The sequence below is a fragment of the Orbicella faveolata genome, unplaced genomic scaffold, assembly GCF_042242905.1.
Source record: "Orbicella faveolata isolate gen_17 unplaced genomic scaffold, um_ofav_v1 contig_47, whole genome shotgun sequence".
NCBI classification, from domain to species: Eukaryota; Metazoa; Cnidaria; class Anthozoa; order Scleractinia; family Merulinidae; genus Orbicella; species Orbicella faveolata.
The window spans coordinates 6,604,833-6,625,000 of NW_028301577.1; the positions used below are offsets into that span (position 1 = coordinate 6,604,833).

The following is a 20,168-nucleotide window of genomic DNA, read 5'->3' on the forward strand; positions in this document are numbered from 1 at the left end:
TTCAAGAAATGGCCCGTAAACACCCTTGACAGTTTCTTTCACTTTCCTTGAAATCTGGGCTCGGAACTTTTCTTTCCAAATGAAGGCATTCCTGCTCGTACATCCTTTTCGTAATATATGGCGACGCAATTTATAATGTCAGTGGCGGATCTACGGGAGGGGTCCGCCCCCCCCCCCTTATTTTGGGCGAGAAAAGAAGAAATGACTGAAGGAAGAAAAACCGGCGGGGCAAGTTAAGCAAACTCGAGTTCCCCCCCCCCCCCCCCCCTCCACCTTAGCTCAAGGTCTGGATCCGCCATTGAATGTCGCATACTTCATTCGGTGAATCACTATCACTGCCACTGCTATCCAAGCCAAGCACTTTGGAAAAGGTCGAAAGACTAGGAAAATTAGAAAGGATCGGGGGTCAAGATTACAGACGCAAGCTTCGAAAATGTCGGAAATGGACAGATGTCATTGATTTCAGAGGCCAACACAAATGATCGCAATAGCACTCAAAGATGGCATACAATATAATCTCATGGTACTAACGTAGTCTAGCGATACTGAATACGTTTGACAGAACGTGACAGGGCATAGAGCCGTTGCTATTCATTACTTGAAACCTGCCACAGTTGTAAGCACGAAAGGTTCGTTTCTGCCAGCTTGCGGTTTCTGCGCTGGTTAATTCATGAGGTCACGTAAGAATTGAAATCCCGTATCCCGCTCTGTTCCCCTTGCGAATCCCGCATCCCAACCCCATAAAAAGACAAAATCCCGCTCCCGCTGGTAATTGTAATTCGCGCTTCCCACCCCTGTTTTCAGCTCAAATTCCGAATATCACGGCGAAAAAAAAGCCGAATCCCGCATCCCGCATAATTTAAATTCTGGCGCGAAAGTTTACACGGCGCGCTCGAGATCGAGATGGCGGCTTTCAAGCTTCCATCTCTTTCTCTTAAAAAGTGAAGACGGCAGTTATCTTTGCCAGAGTTTAGGTGTAATTCTATAAGCCTAAAGGAAGAAATAGGAAGCGGAACTTTTGGAACAGTTTATTTGGCTAAATGCACCGACGAGGAGCAATGTGTTGTTATTAAGAAACTTAAAGGAGAGGCTGCAGATGCCAAACGACGTTTTGAGAAGGAAGCCGCTATATTGCATCGTGTGAAAGGCCACCAAAACATCTCCTGTTTCTTAAAATTTTGTCAGGAACCACACGCGATTATGATGGAGCATTCTTGCTTTGACTTCGGTCCACTTGGTGTGGAGAAGAAAGTGTCAACACTGGAGGACGTCTTCCATTTTGTCGACGCGGAATTTGACTTTTCGCCATTCGCGGATTTGTTATTAGTTTGCGCAAAAGATGAACCAGGGACACAGCTTGAGGAATTAAAAATTGCAAGCCAAGAAGATCTTCAAAAGGCTGATATTTAGTCTTTAAGACTTCTCATGTACTCGCTTATCAACCCAAATCTCACTGACCCGTACAGGGGTGAATTTGAACAAACTGGAATACCGTCCACGCAGAATACCGTGAAAGATTTATTGAGACGAAAGCCGTTACCTAGCCATGACATCAAATACGCGGACCTCCGTAAAAGTCAATGGCGGCAGCTTGAAGATGTTTTTTGATCATGTGCACGATTTGATCCAAAGTCAAGGCCCACTGCAGTAGAAGCTCTCCGCCTGCTTGACGAAAGCCAGCCCACTCATGCTTGTCATGCTGCTCAGCAAGCAGACCAAGTGACACCCACTAATGGTAAGATTTGTATTTTGTTTTGCATTGCATCCCTAGCTGAACAATAAAAAATAATTGTGTTAGCCTCTGACATCTTTCCATTTCCTACAATTTCGAAGCTTGCGTCTGTAATCTTGACACCCCGATCATTTTTAGTTTTTTCTAATATTTCGACCTTTTCCGGAGCGCTTGGCTTGTTTTGGCCAAGATGGCCACACCGGAGGTAGCCTCCGAGCAGGCTCACGTTGGAGCACGAGCACAAGCATGCGCGACGTAGCTGCATGTGCGAAATCGAGCGACGAAGCCGCGAGACGAGAAAGTTTGCTTTGCTATTCGCCACTTGCGCGTGTGACTCAAAGGTTAGGCTGCTTGCAGGCTACACCGGATGGCGGTGATAGTGATTTACCGAACGAAATATGCGACATTACAAATTGCGTCGTCATATATTACGAAAAGGATGTGCGAGCGGGAATGCCTTCATTCGGAAAGAAAAGTTCTGAGCCCAGATTTCAAGGAAAGTGAAGACGCTGAAAGCTTTGAAAGAAACTGTCAAGTGTGTTTACGAGCCATCTCTTGAAATGGGAACAAACAATGTTTTTCTTTACAGTGATACGTGGACAAAGGAAAAGCCTGAGAAAAACTGAGAAAACAGTAAATTAACCGTTTACAGAAAGAAAAGTTACAATCATTTGTGCTTACTTATCTGCTACCCATCGAATCCTTTTGTGATCTTTTATGCGATATATATTTTTTTAACCGAAAAGTTTCTGTGTTAATTATTAAATTAATTATTACTTTAACAAATTAATAATTCACTGAGAAACGTCTTTGAAAAGTGGGCGGGATCGGGATTTCCAAGCAAACATCGCGCAGAATGCCGCGACATATCCGGGACTTAAATGTAGAGTGCGCGCGAAATTTAATTATTAATTAGGCTGCCGATGGCTAAACAACAAAGAAAATGACCAGAAAATGGCCGACTACGCATACTTGTTTAGAGTTTACGTGCTTCATACTTGTGTTTCGTAGTGGTTATCATATGGCTTTTGTAGATGGGACATTGATGGAATAAAGGAGACATTTTTTGAAATGTTACGAAAAGTGGATTTAGTCGTTTTCTTTTCCTGAATTTGGTCCATTTGAGGGAAAATATTATATGAGGAAATATTTGGAGGAAGAATTTTACTCCTTCAAAGTGCCCTTCTTAACGGTTATCATACGGCTTTGAATGTATGTTGTTAAAGGAAGCTTTATGCCAAGTTTTAACGGAAAATAATGTTTCGAAGTGGTCGTTCTGCCAACTTTCGAACACTCGTAACGATCCTTCAGCCTTCGTTCGCCTCGGAGACTAGAAGAACAATAGAGCGAAACTCTTTTGAATTTCCCGGCAGAATATTAATATATGCCAAGCTCCGTCTCCACAAACAATAGGACACACGCCGACGCTATAAGGCATTGAAATTGAGAGGTGATAAAATGTATCACTTAACCATCGTATTTAAAGTAACGCTTTGCGCGAGTTGCAATAAACGAATTTGCAGCATGTCATCTGTGCAAGAAATGCAGCGCGTTGACCGGGAGCTCTTTTTAGAGCTCATTGAATCCCCGGTCAATCCCGCTTTCTTGCACATGTCCACTCCACTGAAAGGCTACGACCCAATGTTTTATCTTCAAATAAACGGCGGACATCATCGCCAGCCGTCCGAACACTTCTTATGTTAATGAAATTACATCACTTTACATGTAATTTCATCAACATAAGAAGTGTTCGGACGGCTCCCATGTGTTTTCAGTTAAAGGATAATTCTTCCACTGAATAAAATACTCTGCCTTGCCCCCTTGATTTCGTTGAGAGACTATGCGCTCAACTTCATAAATACCCATAACAACGGGCTTTTGCTTGGGTCGGTACTTATAACTGAGGCCACGATCATAAACGTCATCAAATAATGATGCGTAAAAGCCGAGCTGTCTCGTACGCTTTGACATGTTACTCCAAAGGGGATTCTAATAACTGAATACTCGAACCTGGGCCTTTTAAATGTTTTGATCAATTAAAACGGTTCCAATTTTGAATAATTATCTCACACATGCAGTGGACAACAATGCTCACTCAGGCGTAAGACGCGCTGCGTGCCTTTGCTTTTTTGTTCGGCTCTGGATTTCAAACAGAAATGTCATTTATTTTCCCCTTCATCTTTCGAATAGATAAAGACCTGTGTTGTCTTTTAAGTCCTCGATCAACGACAGACTACGTAAACCGATCGAGTAAAAGACTACGTCTGATGAACTGCTTTGACCGGTCGAGTAAAAGAGGACAACGATAAAGTAGAAGAAAGTTTTATGCGCACCGTTCTTTCAATTTGGCAACGCTTTGGAAGAAGAATTTTTTTGTGGGAGAACTTTTGGCTCCCGCGCTCAAACCATTTCGAGTGTGACATGTCAACAAAAAAAGTGAGAATGTCGCTGCACACGACTTTGTTGACAAAAGTCTTTGTGAAGAGCGCAGGCCGCCTTTAAATTAGAGCGCATTTGTTAGCTTATTACACCTTGGGATTTACTTCACACATCAGACCGTTTGATTGACAGCCGCCGATTCATTGACGAGAGCAGTCGGAATTCCGACAGCTAATATTTGTAATTATTATTCCGCGCATTGAAAAAATGAGCACTACAAGCATATGCCGCGAAAGACAATAGAATTCTGCGCGATGAACAGGGCGGGATGGCGGGATTAACAGGAAAAAATGGGCGGGAAAGCGGGATCTGAAAACCCTATTGTGAGGGTGGTAAAGGGGGGGGGGGGGTATAGATCGCGTTTCACGGAAAATAAAGCAGTCCTTTCACAATTCACGAAAAATACAACATTGGCATTTCACGCTTCACGGAAAATAAAAGAGAACGTTTTGGAAAATCACGGTTCACGGCGACTACGGAAATCACGATTCACGAGGAAAAAATTAGCTATTTCACATTTCACGGGAAAAAAAAGGGCCGATCACGAGTCACGAAAATACCCTTCACCACCCTCTATTGTGGACCCTCAATTCTACCTGCTGATAAATCTAAATCTCTTTTGCACCTCTTAGCAAAACATGCCTAAACTTCCCTTTCCCCATCACGGACCCTGACGAAAGCAGGTGCCCATAAAAATTTTACACTCGCTCAGCTACGGCTTTAAACATGGGCGTGGCTGAAGGCCTGAATATTTTTCTTTGGATGGCAGTGGTAGGCAAGGAGGGGGGCGGAGAGGGGGAGGGGGGGCGTACAGGTAAATAGAGGGACTATCGACTGTTAGTATTAGTAAAGTTTCGTGTTTCCAGCAGATTTCTGACAAGATATCAGAAGTTTACCGCCACATGAAAACACGAGTCTTAACAGACCAGTGAACACGGCTTTCCAAGACAACTAGTCTGAGGAACCCCTTCGGAACACCTTTTTTGCAGAACACCTTCTCAAGAGGTGCGAGGCAGGGGCGCGTTGGCCAGCATTTGCCCTTCGTTAGTTGAATATCAAATCAAAGTAATTTTGAGTACTGTGAAATGCTACTGTTGTGTTATGATATAATTACAGTTTTAATTTTCTTTATGGACGTAAAATTAAAATTGAAATTCTTCTGCTCAGCATCACGTAAACACTTATGTCAAATATTGTTTCTGGGGTTTAAATGAAGTGTTTGTGAACGTGATACGCAGTTGCTTGGGAAAGTGCCAAAGAATAAAACAGAAAAAAAATTGAGCACGTGAATGTAATAAACCTCTTAAGCTTGGGCGGTTTGTTTTCCCATTACAGACCACGTGGTATTCTCTAGAAAATTGTTCTTTTATCCACCTAAAAATTATTCACTCATATACACATTACTATTTGAAAAGCACTCTCAAATTCTCAAGAGTATCATCACGTGGTCTGCAATGGGAAAACAAACTTCCCAAGCTAAGGAGGTCTGTTGTCCTCTAGCAGAATTATTTGATTATGAAAACAGAAGCTATTCTAACGTCCGGTTGTGATAGTCATGAAGTGTAATGCACTTTTCGATAATTCGATCTCACGTGTAGCCCGATCTGTTACGGAAATCTTTAGCATTTCAAATGAACAGAGCTTGCTATATTTTCACTAGGGAACAACAAAGGAAATCATTTTTGACAATCATAACGAGATTGGCAACGATCTCGGATAGCGGCCGCGATGCGGGGTTTGGTTAAATTACAACCTGTTTTGAGGGCAGTACAAACACGTTTCTTGCTCATGGACGTGAAAAGAGAACAATGTTAAGTCTGGGCAGCGGCGCTTGTTTGCGTGTACAGGTCAGTTTCCTTTGTATTCCCCTACACAAAATACAAATTCTTCTTACCGATTGGCGTATATTCCTCGCAATGTTAGTTATGAGATTTCACATCATGTTCATTTACACTTACTGATGAAGCTCTTTCTCTCGACACTATCTGCTTGAGGACCTCAAGTGCTTGATATTGTAGAGAGAAATTTGATATCTAGAATCGTGGGAATTTTTAATTTCATGCGTCAGGCTATCGTCAGACAACTTAAGTTTTAACTATTTTTTGATGTCATTTTTCTTTTAAAAGATAAAAAATAAAAAAAACGAAAACGGCTTAAGATACTGGGTTGAGAAGTGGGGAGGGAAGGGTTACTTCGAACTTTTTCGTGAACTTAAACTTCATCTCTTACGCGCGCTGATTAAACTTCCGTTTGGCTTTTTATAGTGCTCAAATTAAAAAAAAAAGAAAGATTCCATGCCGGTCAAGGAAGATTTAAAGCAGAGTGAAGGTTACTGGAATAATTTCCAGGCTGTAAAAGACTCAAAGTGCCTGAACGAAGATGCAGATGAAGATGAAAAGTCGGAAGATTTTTGACTACATGGCCATCACAGGGAAATCAAAATCAACATGAGAGCAAAATGATTCCTCCAGGGAAGAAAAATTGCTGTGCGAGAATTCTGATCAATCGTCTCAGTTCTTATCAATTGTTTCAGTGAACAATCATGGATTTTTATAAAAACAAAAATTCAAAAACTGTCTTTTGACGCATAAACAGTTTTGTTAAGAAGTGAAACCATAATATCTACCCCTGCTTGTAAACTCAGTCCCCTTAGGCATCTAAAAAACACCGTCATTACTTTTTGTTAATATTTTATTAATTTCTCTATCGTAACAAATATTAATATCGTGGTCTAGGAAAGACGATCTACCCACTTTTGGTCTGACATGTGATAGAGAATTCACAAATTCACCACAGTTATAAAATAATGTTGATAAAATAATCTTCAACGACTGAAATAGGGAACTACATCCAATTAAAAGCTCATAATAAATATATTAAAAATCTTGGTTACATCAACCTAAACGACATCTCGCTATTACAATGAAAGATTTGAAAGCACAGCTATTTAATGCCTAACGAAAACATTTTAGTGTTGCGGAACCCTTCAAATATGTTATCTGAAAACAGTGAACTTGGTATGAATTTTCTGGCATTGGAAAAGAACACCACAGTGACTTCCACAAAACTTTCAAACCCCAAGGTTTACCGTTCACCAAAAGAGTTTTTCCCTTGGTAAACAGTTACGCGACTATTCCCTAAACCAAACACCTAGGGCAAAAGTTCGATCAGAAAAATTATAGCTTGCTGAAACAATTACGAGTTGTTCTCGTATAGTTTCGAAGTGATAAAGGTACATTGTATCGTCAAAGAGATTTTTTACTCACTGTCATACACCTAAAACAAAAGAACTGTAAATAGTGCCAATGCCAAATACGATGGTCTAATAAGCCAATCACAAGCCGACGCAATCTGATAACATGCAACCAATGAAAAACGAGGGAAACTGAGTTGGTTTCGATTGACAAATAAAAGAGCGACTCGTGAAAAGCGCGGGAAACGCCACGTTATACGATTAAAAAAACAAAACAAAAACAAAACAAAAAACATTCTGCAACTCTTCTCTGGACCCGATACCATTTCACAATTTTCAGATTTTGTTCAAGTTCCGTCGCAGTTTCCTTGGTTTTAGCTTTAGGTAGACAGCAATACACTGTTTTATTTTCTATTTGAATAATATTCTACATAAGACTAGGCTACGTGTTAAATATAAAACTGGTGCTATGTTCTTCAGTTGCACCCCCCCCCCCCCCAAATTTATGCTTTTTAGACGTTGTAGAAATCTTAAATTACATGTAATACAAATGTACTTATCCGATATAACCGTAGAAATGTTTGTTGTTGTTTGTGAAAAATAAAAATTAAAAATAGCAAATACTTGTGGCTTTGTTGACAGTTTTTCAGGGGAAAGTTCTATTCAAAACTACGATCGGAATCGAAGGCGCTATAAATCTACCTACTGTACACTGTATTGACCTTTAAAAAAAACTTCTCCCCTTTTAGCTCCATTAAATAATTGCTTAATTTCACCTACATTGCTTGTTTCACTATTTTGCTTTCGCAAACTATCGGTTATATCCCCTGGCATTTAAACATCCCCACGGAGGAGGAGAGGGAGGAAGGTGGGGGAAGGGGTAAGGAGCTTATAATCGAGGGACCTAAAATTGACGGGCTTTATCAAGACTGTCATCGATGGGCTTACAATCAAGGGACTTAATAATGATGGGCTTTAACACGAGGCTTACAAATAAGGGGCCTTATAATCCATGGGCTTATGATAAATGATGGAGGTCCTTGTATGCCAAGGGTCATAATCGAGAGTTCATGGTATCATTACTTTATTACTTTCTGTTACTCTCTAGAGCTGATCGAAGACTTACGGCGAATCATTCCACTAGCTTTATCCAGACCCAGTAGCTCTGGCTTAGCTCTGGCTTTTCATCTGTGCTTGCATCTGAGCAATCATTTCTTGCATACGGCGAAGCTGAAGAAAAAAAAATAAGATCACATATTTCAGAACAAACTTTTTAAAGCATATAGAATTGTCCAAATGCTTGAAGTAGGTGGCGTCCAAAACATTACTATGGGCAGCGTTTCTGTCTACGCTGAAAACACCACCGTACCCATTTTCGATCAATATAAGCCCGCTTTAACATGTGCACGTCCGGTGTCCATATAAGCGGGAAGAAAACTCTTATTTCACAGGGTGGAAAGGAATCAGTTTTCCAGCCTGCAAGCTAAAACTAGAATGTGCTAACCCCGCATTAACTTTCACTTGCCCAACCCCCAACCCCATCCCCCCACCACCACCTCCGGCCAAAAAGAATCCCCGAATCCCCGGTAGCACGATTCAGTGATTAAAAGTTAATTTTAGAAAAATAATTTCTTCTCTAGTCGTACAGTACTGTTGTAATACGTTGAATTTTCTGAAATTTCAATTCCAAAATACAACATAAAATAAAAAAGATAGAATTCTCTATCCCTGGGCTATCAGACACGACTTTCTTTGCACGCTGACTTCAATAGAATAAAACCTGAAACTAACAGCTTAAACTAAGGTATAAGAACACTGAAGGGTTAAAAATGAAGCAAGACGAAACAAGAATGGTTAAGATGGGAGAAGATTGAGAAGGACTACCAACAACCAAATTGAAATTTGAATTTTTCAAGATGCGCACTCCCTGACGTAGCCCCTTTAAATGTAATCTGTTACTTTAGTTACAAACCTCCTCTTCTTTCTGCATCAAGGCGCGGTCTTTCTCCAGGATAGCACTCGTAATGTGATGACCTCTGCAATGAAGAAAAGGAATGATGTAGTATAAGAAAAGCTCTTTTTGCAGTTCACATACTGTAATGATTTGACTTAACACCCTCTTTGCAATAAGCGCTACTTCCTTAGAAGAAGCACACTCTTCTGAATGGTTTTTTTTATTAACCAGTATCCCATTCCACTTCGCATCCCATATTTCAATTTAAGCGCACCCTTATAGGTAGACTGCCTATTTCTAATACATTTATAGGGCCATCAGAGTATTTTGGGATAATCCATCAATTAGAAAAAAAAAACTTGTCTTCTTCAGAGGAGCTCGACCGTTATTTCCATATCAGGGAGCGAATGAGCTCTCTTCTTTTCTACCATATGGGTGTTCCGTTATACACACTTACTATGTGCTAATGTCAAAACCAAATAAGCCGTCCCTAATAATCGCCCCTCGCTAGTAACCACACCACCACCCCCGCCTAGAGTTATCAAAATAAAATAAGCGCCCCCCTCACCCCCACCCCAGCCGCTAAATCGAATCCCCCGAGCATCAGGCACAAAAAGTCTTCAATGCTAGCTTTACCTTTTTCCATTCTTTGGCGCGTCAATCAAGTCCTGGTTGGAGACTGGACTTTCACCTGACAGTTGAGCAGCTCGGAAATTCTCGTAATGAGTCTCCTGTGTTACCTCCTTGAGATCCTGCATGTGGGTGCTGGGAATAAACGAGTACTGAGTTCACCCTTCAGAAGGTTTATAATCCAATAGACGCAAACATGTTTTCTTTTCCCTTAACTGACTGACACTCAGCTGATTGTAAGCTTGAAGTTGTCAAAGGAAATTAACCGCCGGCAGTAGAGACCATGGAAAAGTTAAAGTTTAGAACGTTATCCCGTTGTCGGAGCAAATGTTTCTGCTCTGACTTCAGTTTGATAATCAGCTAAGTGTTTGACTTTCCCGCCAAAGCAGACACCAGACAACAGTTTCTTTTCAAACTGAATACTTTGTTTCCTAATTGAAACTTGGCTTTCACTTTGGTTTACACTTGGCTTACACTTTTCAAGCGCTTGGCGGCAGCTTGCCTGGCGCTGATTGGCTCATTGAAATATATGCGTTAACTGTGATTGCCTAGAAGTGATCTTCTTAATTTGGCTCACGAACATGCCCGCCATTAGCAAAAATGTTCCTCATACTAAATCATCTTGGAATCTTAAGTACCGGTATTCAAATAAAAATGACATAATAATTGAGAGAAACTTACATAAGCATGGTGCGCAACTTCACAAAGTCACAGTGCTTTGGGTTTTCAACTGTAAAGAAACAGAAATAAGCACTGTCAGCATTTTGTTTTACTTTCTCTAGGTCAAATCAAAGTATTGCAGATATATGTGGGAAGCATGCCTTACCTTCTACCACCCCCCAGGGATACAGTCGCCCTCTAACTTTCTTGCCGCATACCTCTATTAAGGTGTTACTTCCTACAACTGCAAATGGCATGCCAGCCTGAAAATAAACAAACAAACATGTTAAGTAAAAATGTAACAATTAATACCAGTGTGCACACTGGACTCTGAATTGAGCAGTCCGGGTTCAAGCCTGGCCAGCGTCATTGCATTACAAGTGTGTTTGGGCAAGACACTTAACTTTAACACAATGCGTATCTCTAATCCAGAGTATAAATGGGTAGCGGCGAATTGTTGGGGCAAGTTGACAGAATGCTGGGGGTAACCCTGCGATGGAATGGGGGTTGGGAGCAACTCCATACTACAGCAACCACAGTTAAGCACTGAAGAGCTCTGACCCAGTTGGGCTTAAGAAGGTTTATTATAGCTGACTCAGTAAGCACATCAGAGGGAAAATGATTTGGGTTCAAGTGGAATACCAGAGGAAGAATCATCTTATTAGCAAGTTCTAACACAGTGGCAAGATCCGATGGATTTCTTCCTCCAACCCTATCTCCCTTTCTTCTGGTTTTTCCCACTAAAATGTCAGTGTTTCGGGTTCTCTAGTTTGGGGTTTACACCATGTAGAGGTGTTTCTCACTGAAAGTTAAGGCAACTGGAAATTCCAGGCACTCAATTCTCAATAAAACAATTGGTTGTTCGTTACTGAATTTCATAAGCAATTTCTGACTTTTACTTTCAATGCCACCCCAGTTCTTTTCAGTCAGATGGTTCGAAACTAAAGGAATACTGTGAAATATTTAAACACCTTCAGTTGCTTTGTTTGTTCCACATAATCTTCATCCTCGTCACTTTCACAGTCTGGCAGTTCATACGTCTTGATTCCTTGTTCCTCAATTTCATCCAAAATCTGAAGGAAAAGAGAAATAAACCTTGACACACCCATTCTTTAGATGATGTCAATTGACTGGTGCATCAGAAACTTCCTTCACATTTTTCAATCTTAAACATTCACACGTGCAGATGTGAATATTCACTTATGTCTTGCCAATTCACACTACTTGTGAACAGAGAGAAGCACCGTGACAATTATTTTTTTAAAAAAATGTCTGACTAGCACTTGAACTCATACAGGTCATTTTGGAGGTTACTGCACTAGCCATTAAAGGTTTAGGATGGGTTTAAAATCTGGGGGAAATGATATCCAGGGGTTCCATGCAGTTTGGACATAAATGGCAAGACACAATGCAACTTAATAAACATTTTATGTACTGTGTACATTATTGTAAGAGACCCACTCTGACAGCTCACTGCTTATAATTTCTAAAAGTTGTAAGTACAATATATGTTTCTCTAGGACAAAGTAGTAGGTTTAATGATTAACTCAATAGTTTGTAGGTAATGATTTACACCTGGGGGAGCTTACAACCAGAGCACCTTTTTGCTGAGCCAGCAGACCAGTGGCAGGGTTCGCAAAAAGTGCCGTCTGGTCATCTGGGACAAGTAGATTTTCCCTCTGGGCAAGTACCGGTAGCTTTTCCTTCTCACTTGCCCAATGGGCAAGGGATCAGGCAAGTTGTCTGTCAACTACATCATTAAAAGAGCACACTGCGACTTGCCCAGGCCAAGCAAAATTTAAGAGCTACTTGTCCCAAGGGCAAGCTGGAATTCAAGATTTTTTCGAGCCCTGAGTGGAGCGGGGTCATGCAAGGACACATAACTAAGTAAACAATATTATTAAATATAGTTAAATGAAATTTAACACAGTTAATGACTTGGAGCTAGTCTGGTCAGTAGCCTTTTTATAGGCGGTTGTCAGTGTCTTGGCCGTCTGTGAGCGTTTGGTTAGCGTTTGGTGCGTTTTGTAGCGTTTGATATAGTTCATGAAATTTTACATAGTTTATGACCAGGAGCGAGTCTGGTCAGTAGCGTTTTTGTAGGCGTTTCTTAGTGCCTTGGCCATCTGTTAGCGTTTGTTTAGCGTTTGGTACGTTTCTGTAGCGTTTGCAACAGTCATATGGTCGTGAGAGCCGTGGGGCTGACATCGTCCAGCAGTATATTTGGTTAGTACATGTGTTGTCGTCCCATGTGCTCGCAGTGTGTTCATCACTCTGTTAGTGTGGCGTTGTGGATTGAATTATAGTTTAGCGGTTCTCGGCGTTCCCTCCCTATCCCCCCCTTTCTTTTCAGCATTTTATTTTATTTTATTTATTTATTTATTTATTTATTTATTTATTTATTTATTTATTTATTTATTTATTTATTTTATGATTTTTTTTTTTTCCACCAATGCCGTCTGGCTTGAGTGTGACGGGTGCCTGTAGGGGGCTTGGCGCGGGGGGCTCGTGGCTTGGTTGCGGGTTGGGCAGGCCAGTCGGGTGTTCTAGCGCCTTGGGGATGTGACTGCGGTTGCAGCCCCAGGGCTTCGTAGGCACCTTCCCTCCACTAGCGACTTGGGCGTTAACTACCAGCTGAGGACTTTTGAGTACTGTCTCACAAAATAAACAGGCTCTGCAAACCATTTAAAACCTGACACTGAGTTATAAAATAACTTACCCTTCTTTTCATGCTGTCCAGTTCAGTTGGTGTGAGAGTGTCAGCCTTTCCAATGACAGGAACAATGTTCACTTTGTCATGAAGCTGCTTCATAAACTCAATGTCAAGAGGCTTGAGTCTAAAAAGAAAAATACAAACAGTATTGAAAAGAGGGTAATTTAAAATTGGCATTTATTGCTAAACATTGCATGTGGGGCTTTTGGGAAATTACATTTTCAGGTGGCTCCATGGGGGTGTAATCATTTATCGTGTTCAGTGTTCTAGTGGCATGTACAAGTAAATTAAAATTCTGCTCCATTTCATTTGATATCTAACGTGAAAGGTTTCAAGTAATTAAATTAGTAACTGTAATATGTATTCAAATAAAAAAATTACTTACCCATGTCCTGTTGGAGCTACAAAGTAAAAACAGCAGTGTACTCTTGTGTCCACAATGTGACGTCGATTGAGCCCAGACTCGTCCTTAAGATAACTCTCGAACTGGTCATTCACATAATCCAAAATTGGTTTGAAACTGAGAAAAAAATGCTACTCTTTTATCCTTCATTTCCAAGAGAACCCAATTAAAGTTTAAAAAATATGTATGTAAACAGCTGAACCGCCACTAACAGCCAGATTTGTACATGTACAACAGCCACTTTTTGCGGGCCTGGCAGAAAGTCCATACATTCACTCTTATTTTGACATCTCTACACTGGTCACCTCTCCACAATGGCAAGGGTCACTAAGATATGCCCCAACTTCTAAAATAATCTCTCACTGGTCAATGGCCAGTTAATCAACAACAGACGAGCAGTGCATACAAAATCACACTTTTCATTGGATAAGGTCACCAACTTGATACGTACCACACATCCAGAGGTTTCATTAGAAGCCACCAACCGACGAAAATCACAGCCTACTTTGTCAGAATTTACCTCTTACCGCTGCCTACTCTGTCTGTATTTTCACTCAAATTATTCATCAGTTTGCCGCCTACTTTAGTTAGCTCAGATGGCTATTTCAAAACTTATTGAAAACCCTGCTCATCATTGACCAGTCTTTGTTTCTGTTTAGTTTTTGGTTTATTTAATACATATTTTGATTGTGTTACATGTATTACAGTATTTATATCATGCTAAAATAAGCATTTTTAAAAAATATAAAATGTTGTACCCTCAAAAAGAACAGGTGTTGTATTATATCCCTACCTCCCCATAATGGCCACCTCTCTACAACAGCTACTTCCCTCTGTCCCCAAGGAGGCCATTGTAGAGAGATTCAACGGTACTGTATGTCAAGAGAAAATATCAAAGACAAAAAGCCTGGGGACCAGTGAAGCCAGACTGTTGTATAAGCAGTTGTCAAAACCTTGTAAAAACTGCCTAAAACAAACCTGTCTTTGTTGTCCATGCCATCCCCATATCCAGGAGTGTCTACAATAGTCAGGCGTAGCTTAACGCCTCTTTCCTCTATTTCCACTGTTGAAGTCTCTATCTTCACTGTCCTTTTTATACTGTCTGTAAACAAAAAAAAAAAAAAATACAGTCAGCGACCAAACAAGAACCCAATAGGGTTGTAATGATTTTAGGACATGCAAATGGCAGACTGTTGCATGTACCTGTACATCTAGAGAGCTAGAACACAGTGTTACATTGTAAAAGATAAAATGAATTACAAGATAATGGAAAAAACACAATGTACTGTACATGCACGAAAAGAGAACAGTGTGAAAGGTAATTAAGAAAATTAAAGTGCCACTATGATGAAATTCTCGATATCCATTTCTTTACATTTTCGTACATATTAGGTCTTTCCTAGATATCTTGCCAAATTTAAATTTTCTACGAACATTAAAACTCGTGGTTTTTGGACCTTAATTTCCAAGAATTTACGGCCGCCATTAATTTTCCTTGTTCCAAGTCTTGGTTGAAAATTTGAGAAAATGACGTCATTTTCTCAAAAATACTGCACAGGTTGAAATTATGATAACAATTCATGTAAAAAATTGCATGAATATATGAGCCAAAGTTTTTGTTACTCTTTATGCAAATTGCTGTGCTAATTAATTTGTTATTATAATTTCAACCCGTGTGGTATTTTTGAGAAAATGACGTCATTTTCTCAAATTCTCAACCAAGACTTGGAACGAGGAAAATTAATGGTGGCCATAAATTCTCAGAAATAAAGGTCCAAATGACATGAGTTCTAATGTTCGTAATAGATTGAAATTTGGCAAAAAACTAGGAAAGACCTATTGTGCGCGAAAATGTAAAAAAATGGGTATGAAGAATTTGATCATAGTGGCACTTTAAAGATATTGGAAAAATAGGAAGTTTGAAGAAACAATAATCTCAATACATAGTACATGACTGTATAGGCGAATCTTTGCTGACGTCATTGTTTACATTTTTCCTCATTAGCATACGACTTGACTCATAGAAGCCGTGCCCATATATAACTAAATGCAGTTTAGTTAAATGCAGTTTGAAAAAGTTGATATTAAGTTGAGCAATTTGTGCAATTTTCAGCTCTTTGCAAGCAATATTGAAGGAAATATCATCCATCAAAAATTGCAAAATTGCTGTGTGGCAAAAAAGTTAATGAGCCATACATTTCTCTGTAAAATTTCGAGTTTTTAGAAGAGAATTTCTCCAAAACCATTCTGTGTATTGGGGTCAAATTTTCAGAGATAACTGAAACTGTTATGCCCTTTCAATATTCAGAGTTTTTCTTTTATTAGCATCATCAGATAGTGATAAGCATATGTTAAGGAGGCACAAAGTGTAAACAAAGATTTGCCTATAAAGCATCCATGATGTGAATGTAAATGCCATAATCATAATGATTCTTTCAGCCCATGCAGTGGTCTCATGGTTGATGCACTCACTTCTGGATTAAGCAGTCCGAGTTTATTTGACAAAAAAAAAAGTGCCAGTTCAAGCACTGGCTGGGAATGTTTGTGTTGTGTTCTTGGACAAGACACTTTACTCTCACAGTACCTCTCATCACCCAGGGGTATATTAAAATGGGAACCAGCCAGGGACATTGTGCTGAGCTCTTGCAGGGCAAGACACTCTACATGTACTCTCAGTGGCTCTATCCACCCAATCATATACATTGTACAATTTAAATGGGTACCAGTGAGTTTAATGCTGGGCCGAGTTAAATAGCATCCCATCCAGGGAGTAGAAATACTCCTGGTCGCTTCATGCTACTGAAACCAGAGATAAGCGCCAGCCTGATGGGCCACTTGACTCATATGCAGACTTACTTCTACTACATGTATCAGGACTGTGCTCTAGAAGCACCCAGGTGCCACAGGCAACTAACTTTCGTCGTTGTGCGTCTAGAAATTACTTTTTTCATATACATGTAAGCTTAAGTCCTGGGCACCCAGGATCTCATGATTGGACACCTTTGGGCTCCTTGCAATTTTTCGTAGACCACAGCCTTGTGTATACATACATTGTACCTTACATTATATCTTACAGAAAAAAAATTGTTTACGAAATGTCTTACAATTATATCCTGGTATTATAAATTAGCAGATATCTTTCTCATATAAAAAGGTTTTCTTAATTTTACCATAAAGAATTATCCAATAGTAGCTAAAAACTAAATTCCCCTAAGTTGAATTAAACAAAATTTATGTTTGAGAAAGAGTCATTAGACAGGAATTTAAATTTTGACTATCTAAAGAACCTCACCAGCAGCTTTGGGCAATTTCCTGTCCGTGTAAAGATCTGTCAGAAACAAGCTGTTAATAAGGGTGGACTTTCCTAGTCCAGATTCACCTTCATAAAGGAGATAAAAATAAAAGTAAATCAACAGCTGTAAATTAAGAATTTCCTTGATTAACAATTACTCATCAAATTGGCATTATTCTCTTATCAGGAGTTTCATTTAAAAAATATGGGCCGTCGCCCAAAACTATCGTGCCATCCCAACTTGCTGCCCCTCGGTCTTTGAGGATGAGTGACTCTTAAACGTTTCAACAAGGGGGCAACTGGTTTTCACTTTCAAAACTTTTTGAACTGAACTTCTTTATGAGAAAAACTTTTCTCTAAATGGGCAAACCAGGCAGGCAAACCATCCTCTCAGCTGGTCAATTTGCTTGGTGCCTGGAACTTAATGAAACCCCTGTCTTAGAATCATGAATTAAGTTATTATAATAAATAATAAAAAGTGGAATTTGATCGACCCTGCCCCAGCATTTAAGAGAAGTCTGATAACAGCCAGAAAAAAAAAGTTTATTTTAGATCCAATATGCTGCTCATTTTCAACATGGTTTGGCCATGTATTTTCTGTGGGACAGTTTTTGTCCGTCCACGGTCCCCTTCTTACGACAACATGATATTCTGAAATTTTGCCTTGTTGTCCATTGTCACGCATTTTGCATGTGACATTGACCTATTCAAAAACATTTGGATTTGAGTTTCATCTGAGGTCATTATAATCATTGTGCATTTGATGAACGATTGGTCAGGCAGCCAATTGCTTCACTTTCTACTACACCGTGCTGGCATCAGACCCAATGTTGAAGGTCGAAACAGTTGTCCACGGTTGCAATTCTTGGCTTTCAGTTTTGATTCTATCAGATCATTGTCCTGTTAAGCTTTCTACATGTACATAGTGATCAGCCTTGCTTCATTGTTATGTTTCTACTTTTGGCTGATCAGATCTTTTACAGAACCTACGTACACCAGCAACGTTTTCATTTACAGTCTCTTGCATCATTGTATTCAGACTGTTTCTATTTTAGAGATCTAAATAATTACCATGTACTAGCCCAAACTTCATAATTCCTATTATAATCCATCAAATCGTTTGCTCGCAAGGGATTGGTCTGAACAAGTCATGTGATATTCCCCACTTTTCAAAATGAGCATGTTGCAAAAAATATTTGAAGAATAATTAATACAATAACGTCCATTTGGCGCAAAAATATGCTCGGATATTTGTCCTTGGACATTATCTGTTCCTCAATTAGTTCACAGTTTTCCTCAAGCTACATTCTCGGAAAACTGTTCGCTTCTCCGAACAGATACATGTAATGTCCGCACACAAATACCTTAGTATATTTCCATGCCAAACGGAGGTTACTGTTTATCTATGTACAACATGTACAAAAAAGAAACAAAAACTTTTCTCGCTCTTGTACTTACAATTTTTTATATATATCTAACTCACACACACATACTGTTAGTATTAATAAAGTACAAATATTGAGCCTGGAGGCTAAATAACTGGGAAGTCTACAAGTTAGCCTCCAGTTTCATTAAGTTACTACTGAATAAGACAAATCAAAGAGAACAGAACTAAAAAAAGTGAGTAAATAAGTAAATAAATGTAGAAACTTTAAGTAGATTTTAGGACAAGGTTTCAAAGTGTTGTTCTGACAGCACACAAATATAATTTTTTTGGAAAAATTAGAGACATTTAGGTTTTTAAGTCTACAGGGATATTATCCCAGAGAACAGTTGCTGAAAAGGCAACTGATTGTTTTCCAGGGTTAGTTGAACTTCCCTCTTTAGGTTTATATAAATTTTGTTTGGAAGCATATCTGGTGTTATACTCATGAATACTTCTTGCATATTGAAAATAATTTGCAAATTGAAAATAATTTATCTAGCCACCAAAAAGTCTTTCTCTCACAGTACTCCAGTCTGTAGTTTGAATTTCCTCATGACATATATTTCCCCAAGAAACTTTACAAGTTTCCCCAAAGTCAAGTAAAAGACAGAATCCTCTAGTCCTACTGGAAAATCCACTAACTTTGGGCTATTGGACAGGACTTTCTTTGCACATTTGCATATTTTTCAAAGGGATATAGGACACTCTTTGTGCAAATACCCAAGAATGCAAAATACATTTAACATTATTCAAATTAACATTTAGAAGCTGTTTAATAATCTTCGCAAATGGATTTTACTATTAAGTGTTATCCAGAACTTTGTTGTCCTCTCATCATAACTCAGGAAAAATGGTAATTAACAATTAGATTCTGAGCTTGAGATTTCTATCGCGTGATAGTCAACTATCACGCATAGAAATCGAGAGCAAAATGTTCTAATTGTTTTGGCATTATCAAATCTACTAGTCGCTCAAAATTTTATCTAAATCCTCTTCAGACAGCTTGAAAATGCAAAGAAGTGGCTGTCCGTTTCGTTAACAAGAGCACACTGCTACGCTTGACTATCTACAACAGAATAGATAGTGAGTAGCGTAGCCAATCAGAGAATGGTATTTGTGATAGAATGCTAGACAGATGATTTATACTAATCCATATTATAAATACATTTCACAGCTGCTACTACAGTAACTGAAATAATCATGTGTAATAATTATTGTCATGTGTGCATGTCCAATCAATGCAAATGAGTTAATGTGCAAATATGTCACAAAAATAACATCGAAATGTCCGGCAAAAAAAAAAATATTGCTCATGGGGCAATTTTATTCTAGCCAATGGAAAGCGATAAAAATGTAAGGTTAAGAGAACTGAAGGTGAAGAATGTGACTCAAACTTCCTGACTGAAAATGCTCAACAAACCAAAATCTTCACCAGTAAATAGCTTCCTGCACAATCAAACCAGTTTGTGTGTGTTTTAATTTGAATTAATTTATTTCATCAAATTCAAGGCAATGACAGAGTCCTCAAAACTGGTAAATGCTTCACAATCTAACCAGATGAAACAGATTGAAATGCTTACAGACAGTGCCTGGCTTTTGTTGAAAGAAAAGAAACTGAAAACTCACCCACAACCATCAAGGTAAACTCAAATCCCTTCTTCACAGATTTTCGGTGGACTTGATTTGGTAGATTAGCAAATCCCACATAGTTGGCCATGGCTGCTTT

At 39.3% G+C, this 20,168-nt stretch overlaps 1 protein-coding gene across 2 annotated transcripts in view; it reads right to left on the bottom strand.

Moving 5' to 3' along the window:
- Positions 1 to 6,844: 6,844 nt before the first annotated feature.
- The window catches only part of LOC110051999 (septin-2-like), an 18,295-nt gene continuing 4,971 nt past the window's right edge, over positions 6,845 to 20,168 (bottom strand). For both annotated transcript variants that reach the window (XM_020758118.2, XM_089279851.1), the window contains exons 2-12: positions 20,069 to 20,168; positions 17,017 to 17,103; positions 14,703 to 14,826; positions 13,707 to 13,841; positions 13,328 to 13,445; positions 11,580 to 11,681; positions 10,775 to 10,871; positions 10,630 to 10,678; positions 9,955 to 10,083; positions 9,337 to 9,400; positions 6,845 to 8,594 (exon numbers count right to left, since the gene is read on the bottom strand). The exon at positions 20,069 to 20,168 is cut by the window's right edge and continues 6 nt beyond it. In XM_020758118.2, the coding sequence (XP_020613777.1) occupies positions 8,535 to 8,594; positions 9,337 to 9,400; positions 9,955 to 10,083; positions 10,630 to 10,678; positions 10,775 to 10,871; positions 11,580 to 11,681; positions 13,328 to 13,445; positions 13,707 to 13,841; positions 14,703 to 14,826; positions 17,017 to 17,103; positions 20,069 to 20,159 (1,056 nt within the window). In that variant the 5' untranslated portion in view covers positions 20,160 to 20,168 and the 3' untranslated portion in view covers positions 6,845 to 8,534. The remainder of the gene's footprint in view (positions 8,595 to 9,336; positions 9,401 to 9,954; positions 10,084 to 10,629; positions 10,679 to 10,774; positions 10,872 to 11,579; positions 11,682 to 13,327; positions 13,446 to 13,706; positions 13,842 to 14,702; positions 14,827 to 17,016; positions 17,104 to 20,068) is intronic.